The following is an 8,230-nucleotide window of genomic DNA, read 5'->3' as shown; positions in this document are numbered from 1 at the left end:
TCAAAGAAAGGGAATAGTACTTGCTGAGAGCAAGGCTAGTTCCAGCAACCGTCACGGGCAAAAAGAAGGGACTGAGGGGGCATAGGACCGGCAGCACCTCATACACCACGGCATGTGTGCAGGACTCCAGGGGGCACCGGAGCTGGCCCTACGGGATCGGCTAAGGGGAAAGAAGTTCCGGGAACCATGCACGGAGGCGTGCACACACCTATGGTGGAATGGACATGAGCAACACTCAAAGAAGAACAAAGACTTGGTGAGAATTTGGCAAGATGGGCAGTGGCCACTCAAAGCTGCGGTGATCGATGAGGCGTCACCTTAGTCAGACTCGGGCATCACAGACAAAGGCAGAATCTTACCAAGGAACTGTAAGCATTTACTCAAGATTCCTGGCCCAGACCAGTGAAGGGAGAGCAGACATCCACGATGAAAACAATTCACAAACTGAGCATGAGACTGAATAGTCTCACAGAGAAGGATCTGCCCAATGACAGTTTGCAGACGGAGAAGATGCTGAAATGCCTTATGTTGTGTTAAAGCAACCTGACTGGTGGTTCAATCAGTTATTGACTTTATTATAGTCTGTTAGTTTAATGCACGGGTGTTTAGTTCAGTGAAGGGCTCTAACACAGGGAACACTGGCCATAGAATAAGTTCTCCAGGAAATGCAGCAATGCCACATGCCTGTACATTCCATCCAGTCTTTGGGTTCCCCTGCGATACCTCGGCTGGGGCAGAACCAAAGGAGCCAGGACAGGACAGTCCAGGCTGCAGCTACACAGGGCAATAGAAAGGTCCTTACTGTACCTGGTTCTGTTTAGAATAAAGGGTTTATCATGACCGTGGTCTGCTTGTCCTAAAGCGTCTACACTGCCCAGGCTTAGTGCCCTGTAGCCCACATGTGCCCTGCCCATTCTGTCTCCTTAACCCCTCTCTACATGTGCCCCGCCATCGAACAGCTGCTCTGCCCCAGCACTGGTTTCTTCTTCTCCTCTGCCCTCTCTCAGACGGATGCAGGGCAGGCAGGCCAGTTTCCGAGAGAGAGCTGGCCCCAGCCCTGTGCACGGCTACAGCTGCAGCCCCCACACCAGAAATCTTCTGCCTCCTCTGACAGGGGGCTGGTGTCACCTTGGCCCCAAGCAGTTAAGGGCCTGGCCCTCCTTTCCCCCAGATTAAACCTGACACTGCCTCCCTCCCACACGGGCCAAGAGCTACAGCAGGCCGTCGGTGCCCCTGAACCTGGCCTGCTGCCAAGGAGCTCAGAGAGCAGGGGGAGCTCACAGACTTTATTTTACGGCATTTATAAAATGGCTGCAGCAGCCCCAGCTTCCATATTTACAGTAAATACCAGGGGACTGTACAGCCTGGCCACGCCCTGGCAGAGGGCTAGAAGAGCTCCAGTACCGTTGCACTAGGCCAAGAGGGGCTCTGTCAATGACCAAGCAGAAAGACAGCTGCCACAGCACTCCGGACGCCAGGAGGGGCGCACAGAGCCAGCAGGGCAGCGTAAGCCAGACCACCGGGAGAGCACAGCAGCAAGAGGGGCTGCTCAAGCAGATCACACGGCTCCTGCTCTGCCCCTGCCCAGCATGTCAGCTCCTTCCTCAGACAGGTGCTCAGGCTCATATTCCACTGCTCTGGACCTCGGCCCAGGTCAGCAGGAGGAAGGGACCCAACGGGGCCTTAGTGGACAGAGCTGCTCTCAGATCCTCATCCTAATAGGCAGCCCAAGCCCTGCCACGGGCTGCAACACCGGCCCCTCGCACTGCGAGGTGGGACAGGCTACCTGAAGGAGAAGAGCAGTGACCCGTTGCCGTGGCCCTTCCAGCCACACCAGTGTCAGAAGATGATGCGCTTCCCATCAGCCGGGTTCTGTTCCATGGGGCAGTAGGGACACTTCAGCCTGAGGAGAGGTCCAGAGACAAAGGCATCAGGAGGGGAGGCAGGGAACACGGAGAAAGTGGCGGCGCTCTGGGGCACTCCAGGGAGCACAGCCCACAGCTGGCAGAAAACAGCAGAGAACTGCCCCTGCAGGCACAGTCCAGTCCCCAAAGGCCTGGGAGCGGTGGCTCAAGGACAGTCTGTGGAAGGCATGGCACGTCCCAGGGGCATGGGGGGGCCGGGGGCAGGCAGCAGCACTGCTTGTGTCCCCTACTGCCCAGTATCAGTGATAACAAGTCCCTGCTTATCTGTATCCACAGCTCCAAGCCTGTTCAGGACCCAGCGATCAGGCTCACAGCTGCCCACAAGCTGCAGGAGAGTGAGGGGCCTCGGGAAAGTGATCTGGCCCAGACTAGCACAACCAGCGAAGAAAGCTGCAGTGCAGGGCACAGGCCAAGGGCAGAGGACACCTGGCTGCACTAGCACAAAGATCCCATTGGGGGATGCCAGGCGAGGGCCCAGCCTGTGGGGCAGGGCTGCAGGGCAGAGGTGGTGCAGAGTCCAAGGAGCAGGTCATGGCAAGAAGCAAAACTTACTTCCCCCCATTGATGAGTTTGTTGAGTGCATCCCGGGAGATGACGTGCCCGCAGACGAGTTTGATAGGCGGGTTGGAGTCGGTCGTCTGCTGGCGAAGGATGGGGCAGGCAAACACGGAGTGGTACCAGCACTTCATGCCCAGCTCAATTTCAATCTACCAAAAGAGCACAGGGAGGTCAGCCAGCCACCCTGCCCCGCCCCGCCCCGCCCCGCCAGATGGGCACTTACAGGTAGCTCATCCTTGTGACTCCAGACACCTGTGCACTGTCTCTGCTCTATCACCGCCTTGATGTTCATCAGCACTGGCAGTGCCACACAGCCGGATGCGAAGCTGCACGGGAGGGAGGGAGGGGTCTTAGCATGTCTCAGTCCCGCTGAGGGTGGGTCCCGCAGCCCCCAGCCTTGGATTTACCTGACGCTGAGCGGGGATTCCACCGAGAGCCCCAGCAGGGCACAGGCATCGCGGGTGAAGGTCTCGCAGATCTCTGTCCAGTGCCGCGCATCCAGCAGGTGGCCGTACGGGGAGTTCGCGATGCCCAGAGGCAGGTACACCAGGCTGCCCATCATGACCTGGATCTCTGAACACCACAACACCCAGGTTTGCCCCAGGAAGCAGCACAGCTCCAGACCCTCACCCCCTCCTGCCAACTCCTCCTGGGTGGGACTAGTGCTGGGGCCACTGTAGCCTGGGAATGGGGCTTCCCACCAGCCTGCAGAACGACACCCGGACGCTACCTGCCCCAGGACATCCTGTGCCACACTTGGCAGGGCCACCCCCAGCACAGCCTCACCTCGCTGGTGCAGGCAGGCAAAGGGCTGGAAGTGACGAGCGTAGCTCAGGGCCTCCAGCTGCTTGTCAGGGCCACCTGCCAGGAGCCGGATGAAGTGGAGACGATGCAGCTTGAATTCCAAGGAGCTGTTCAGCTCCAGCAGGCGCGGCCTGTTTGATACGGCCCAGCTGGGAAGGACAGAAGAGTGGGAAGCTAAGTCCTGCCATCCTGTGGAAGGGATGCCAGGACAGATACCCAACCTGACGACAAGGGGAGGGGAGGGGTTATTCCCATTCCTGGAGACTCTTGTCAGAAATGCCCTTGGGCTGGCCGGCCTCCAGGGCTCCTTTCACTCCAGTGTCTGGAATCCAAGGACTGCTCAGGTAGTGTCAGAGTCAGCCAGGGTAAAAGAAAGGGTGTAAGTGGCTCATGGGCAAGAGGGCATGTGCCAGGCCCTGCAGAGAGCACTGCCACAGGCGGGCTGGCTGGGGAGGTGAAGGAGCACTGTGCCTGTAGGCCTCATTTCAACTGGAATGGAAAGTGCCAGGAACATGCTCTAGCAGACAGGGCGAGTTCGATTCTGCAGAGCAGGACCTGGGGGTTATAGTCGCTAAGAGCTGGATATGAGTCAGCAGTGTGCCCTGGTTGCCAAGAAGGCTAACGGCATATTGGGTTGCATTAGTAGGAGCATTGCTAGCAGATCACGGGAAGTGATTCTTCCCCTCTGTTCAGCATTGGTAAGGCCACATCTGGAGTAGTGTGTCCAGTTTTGGGCCCCCCCACTACAAAAAGGATGTGGAGAAGTTGGAGAGAGTCCAGCGGAGGGCAACAAAAATGATGAGGGGGCTGGAGCACAAGACTTAAGAGGAGAGGCTGAGGGAACTAGGCTTGTTTAGTCTGCAGAAGAATGAGGGGAGATTTGATAGCAACCTTTAACTACCTGAAAGGGGGTTCCAGGGAGGATGGAGCTAGGCTGTTCTCGGTGGTAGCAGATTACAGAACAAGGAGCAACGGTCTCAAGTTGCAGTGGGGGAGGTCTAGGTTGGACATTAGGAAAACGTTTTTCACTAGGAGGGTGGTGAAGCACTGGAATGGGTTACCTAGGGAGGTGGTGCAATCTCCATCGTTGGAGGTGTTTAAGGCCCGGCTGGACAAAGCCCTGGCTGGGATGAGTTAGTTGGGGTTGCTCCTGCTTTGATCAGGGGTTGGACTAGATACCTGCTGAGGTCCCTGCCATCCCACATCTATGATTCTAACATGGCAGCTGGGGTCCACCAGGCTCCCCTTGACCAGCCAAGGCACCACACTCCCCAAGCTAGACTCAGCGAATGAGTCAAGCAGAACGGGAGGGGCGCTGTGGTCAAGGAGGGAGCACGGTGGTGAGCATCAGGATGCCCAGCCCAATCGCACTTGTTGCTCCCAGATGAGCGGTTCTTACTCCAGAGCTGGCCACAGGTCCTGCTCGTGCAGAGCTTCCAGGATCCGGTTCAGCTCCAAGAACGGCTGCTTGAAGTCCAAGTCCATGTTCAGGGTGGACTCCTGTGGAGAAGAAGAGCTGATGGTCACATTCTCTCGAGGGGAGGGAGTGGGGACATACCGCAGGCAACACCAGGGCTGCGGGGTGGTGACAGGAGAGGCTCCGCTAGCCAGAGATGGATGAGGCTTCCTACCCTGTGTGATGGAGGGAGGCACCAGACCTTGACCAGAACACATGCAGGGGAGAACAGAATGGGCGCTTGCAATGCAGCCCTGCAGAGCTGGGCAGTGCCTGCCACTTTCACTGAGACCAACTAGCCTGGGTCAGCCAGAAAGAAGAGCTGGCCTGGAGCAAACTTCCCCAACGGCTAATGCTGAGCAAAGCCCACACCCACAGCACCCAGCAGCCGTGCCCCTGCAGCACCTTCCCAGGGAGGCCACAACCCTCCCTCATACAACACTGCTGCGGTGTGACAAGCTAGCTCCATCTCCTGTTATTGCGAAGCCTGGTGACTTGGAGCCCTAGTACCTGGGACAGCTCCTCCGCCACACTCAGCATGCCTTGCTGGTACAGGTGCTCCACGATCGCCAGCTGCAGAGTCTGTTGCTGCTGCTTCTCCCGTGAATCCCAGGCTGAATCGGAGACCACGCTGCAGAGCTCGGCATCGAAGTTCTGGGAGATGAATGAGAGGAGTCAGCGAGGCCCCCCATCGATCATCTCCCGGCCTGAGCCCATGCACGTGGAACAAACTCCCTGCAGCCACCTGCAAAGCCACCCCCACAAGCAGCCCCCTTCCCACCCACACAGCTGCGGCCTTGCACAGAGCTGCATTCAACTGGCTAGCTGGGATCACAGCCTCAGAGCCACGACAGCTCATTTCGGGGTGGGCGCTGGGCACTGAAGGTGTCAGCACAGCAGTCGGAGGTAGAGTGTGAGCGCCTTCGGGCAAAGGATGCATCAGCACAAGAGGGCCCCGATCCTGGCCAGACTCTGGGCACCTCTGCAGCACACATAACAGGAATGAACACACAGGAGCAGGAGACAGGCAGGACGGTAGAAAGGCCAACACCAGGAGAACTGGCTCCCACAATGATGCCACTGGGTGCCAGCAGGTGAGGGAGACCTTAGGGGACATCCTCCCCCCATGCCCCAGCCTGCAGAGGGCCAAAGAACCAGCGGGAGTGAAAGCCATCATAAGGCAGGCATGCCCAGCTGGGGTCCCAGGCCCCACCCCTGGATTCCTAGACAAAAGGAGTTACTCACCCTATCGATGGCTTTGCCCACCCTGGAAACACTGCTGTGAATATCTTTATGGTCTGAGGCCAGTTTCTGCACCGTGTCCTTGATCTTCCGACAGCACTGTGCCATCACCAGAGAGAGCGTGGCAGAGAGCGGGGCCCCCTGCAGAGCTGCAGCAAAAAGGGTCTTCAGACCTAGCTGCAGGGACTAGTCAGGAGCTATTCCAGGAAGTGCAAGTCCCTTACTTCCAGGGCTTTGCACCACAAAAGCACCAGCTTTGAGCTACATCCACCCAGCCCTGGGCCATGCACCGCAGCTCCCCCTGCCCGAACAATGAGCCTCTGCGCTAGGCTTCGGTGCGACTTCTGTTTAACTTCACCATCTCTACTCCACAATGGAGCTTGGGCAACTGCTCCCCACTGGGGTCTGGGGACCAAACAATACAGAATTGATGGGAGCAGCTGGAAATGGCTGGTGCAGCCGAGGACTTTGACCAGTGCTGATCTAAAGGGATGGCCTCAGGTGAGCACAGAAACACTCAATATCACCCTCTGCAGGCGTACAGCTCACGCCTGGCCTGACAGCTGCACATGCCCTGACAGAAAGCTTTGCCAGGGTTTCACCCTCCAAGAGCAAGACGTGTGTCCCCCGCAATGGCCTACACAATCTCCCCAGCCGGAAGGGGGTCTGAGCCATAGCTCTGTCTGCTCCGCAGATGGCAATGGAGCACAGTCTCCATCCATAGACCTGCCAGGAGCGACCCAGCCCTGCCTGGGCACTGTGCTCTGGGTTTGGGAACAGGCCTGGCTCACGGAGGAGCACTGGGCTGCTGCACCACCCCATCACGCTGGCGGGTTGTGTGGTACCTGCACTGCTCAGCTCCTGGCGCAGTTGGCTCACATAGCAGAGCAGCTCCTCCAGGCTCTGCTCACAATGCTGCCCGTAGCTACCGAACTTCTGCAGCACTTTGTCCAGCTCTCGCTCCACACAGGCGCACTGCTCCATCAGCCAGACGGGACCTGGAAGCACCAGACGAGCACGCTGCACCTTTCCCTTGCCATAGCTGCCCTCACCCCACAGCGTGCGAAGCGTTCACACCCGTCTCCCACCTTCGGGGCAGGGGGTACCACGAACTCGGGCACCGGCAAAGGGCCGAGTGCGACTCCGTTATTACCGAACCCGGATCACGGGGCTGGGCAAGCGGCTGCCCCGGGCCGCAGGCGGCTCAGGTCCCGCTGGGGGTGGGCTGGGTACGCGGACCGGGACCAGCTGCGCGGCGAGGGCAGCTGAACACGGAGGGGCACAGGCTGTTCTGGGGGCAGGATCCCGACCCCCGCCCCAGGCCCCATCTCCTGCGCGGCGAGCTCCCGCAGCACCAGGCCACGGGCCAGCACGGACCGCGGGGGAGAGCGCCGCACGGGCCCCACCTGCCCCCGGCCCCACTGCCCCGCCCCACGGGCCTCCCCCGGCACCACTGCCCCGCCCCCGCCCCACGGGCCCCCGCTGCCCCCCACGGGCCCTCCCCGGCACCACTGCCCCGCCCCCGCCCCACGGGCCCCCGCTGCCCCCCACGGGCCTCCCCCGGCACCACTGCCCCGCCCCCGCCCCACGGGCCTCCCCCGGCACCACTGCCCCGCCCCCGCCCCACGGGCCCCCGCTGCCCCCCACGGGCCCCCCCCCCGGCACCACTGCCCCGCCCCCGCCCCCGCCCCACGGGCCTCCCCCGGCACCACTGCCCCCCACGGGCCCCCCCGGCACCACTGCCCCGCCCCCACCCCACTGCCGGCCCCCCTTAGCAAGCGGTGCCCGCTGCCCCCGCCCAGGCCCCGCCGAGCTGAGGGGCTCCGCACTCGGGGCCTGCCGGGCCGGGCCCAGCCCGCTCCGCTCACCCGGCGGCTTCAGCCCGGCGCTTCCGGCAGCTGCCGAGTCCCCAGAGCCGGACTGTGCCACTGCGCGGCGGGATTCCCCTTCCCCCCCCCGGAAGGCGCGTAGTGGTAAGTTCCTACGGCAGCCGACGTGAGAGGGAGATGGACTAGCCCATTGCTGCGGGAGGGGCTCAGTTAGGAAGGGACGCAAGTCTCGGCCAGGCTCTCTCCGAACCAGCAGTCCCTGGTCTCCCAAACTTGGTACCGCCCGCCCGCAATGGGGACAAACCATCCCCTCCGGGGGAGAGGGGCCGCTGGAATGTACCATTTCCTCTCCCTGTCGGGGACTGCTGACTTGCCGTGCAGCAGCCCCTCTATCCTGCCGGGGAAGGGCGGGGCCT

General features: G+C 60.8%; 1 protein-coding gene across 1 annotated transcript; it reads right to left on the bottom strand.

Moving 5' to 3' along the window:
• Positions 1–355: 355 nt before the first annotated feature.
• On the bottom strand, positions 356–7,955 carry RMND5B (required for meiotic nuclear division 5 homolog B). Its single transcript, XM_067535036.1, has 10 exons — positions 7,854–7,955; positions 6,831–6,983; positions 5,989–6,134; positions 5,254–5,397; positions 4,687–4,787; positions 3,270–3,436; positions 2,891–3,056; positions 2,707–2,809; positions 2,478–2,632; positions 356–1,903 (listed from the first exon to the last, which is right to left on the bottom strand). The coding sequence occupies exons 2-10, from the start codon at positions 6,967–6,969 to the stop codon at positions 1,840–1,842; spliced, it is 1,185 nt and encodes a 394-aa protein (XP_067391137.1). The 5' UTR covers positions 6,970–6,983; positions 7,854–7,955; the 3' UTR covers positions 356–1,839.
• Positions 7,956–8,230: the final 275 nt, after the last annotated feature.

The sequence above is a fragment of the Emydura macquarii genome, unplaced genomic scaffold (genome assembly GCF_026122565.2).
Source record: "Emydura macquarii macquarii isolate MOO-44397 ecotype Brisbane River unplaced genomic scaffold, CSIRO-AGI_Emac_v2 contig_378, whole genome shotgun sequence".
NCBI classification, from domain to species: Eukaryota; Metazoa; Chordata; order Testudines; family Chelidae; genus Emydura; species Emydura macquarii.
The sequence above is the reverse complement of the archived record's forward strand: the minus strand, read 5'-3'. Positions and strand labels throughout refer to the sequence as shown.

What these genes read in the sequence shown, in the direction of transcription:
- RMND5B (XM_067535036.1), bottom strand. Translation starts at nt 6,969, where the DNA reads ATGGAGCAGTGCGCCTGTGTGGAGCGAGAGCTGGACAAAGTGCTGCAG. An exon ending in TGGGCAAAGCCATCGATAGG is followed by an intron (nt 5,398 to 5,988) that starts GTGAGTAACTCC and finishes TTCATCTCCCAG; the next exon opens with AACTTCGATGCCGAGCTCTG. An exon ending in GACCTGTGGCCAGCTCTGGA is followed by an intron (nt 3,437 to 4,686) that starts GTAAGAACCGCT and finishes TGTCCTTCCCAG; the next exon opens with CTGGGCCGTATCAAACAGGC.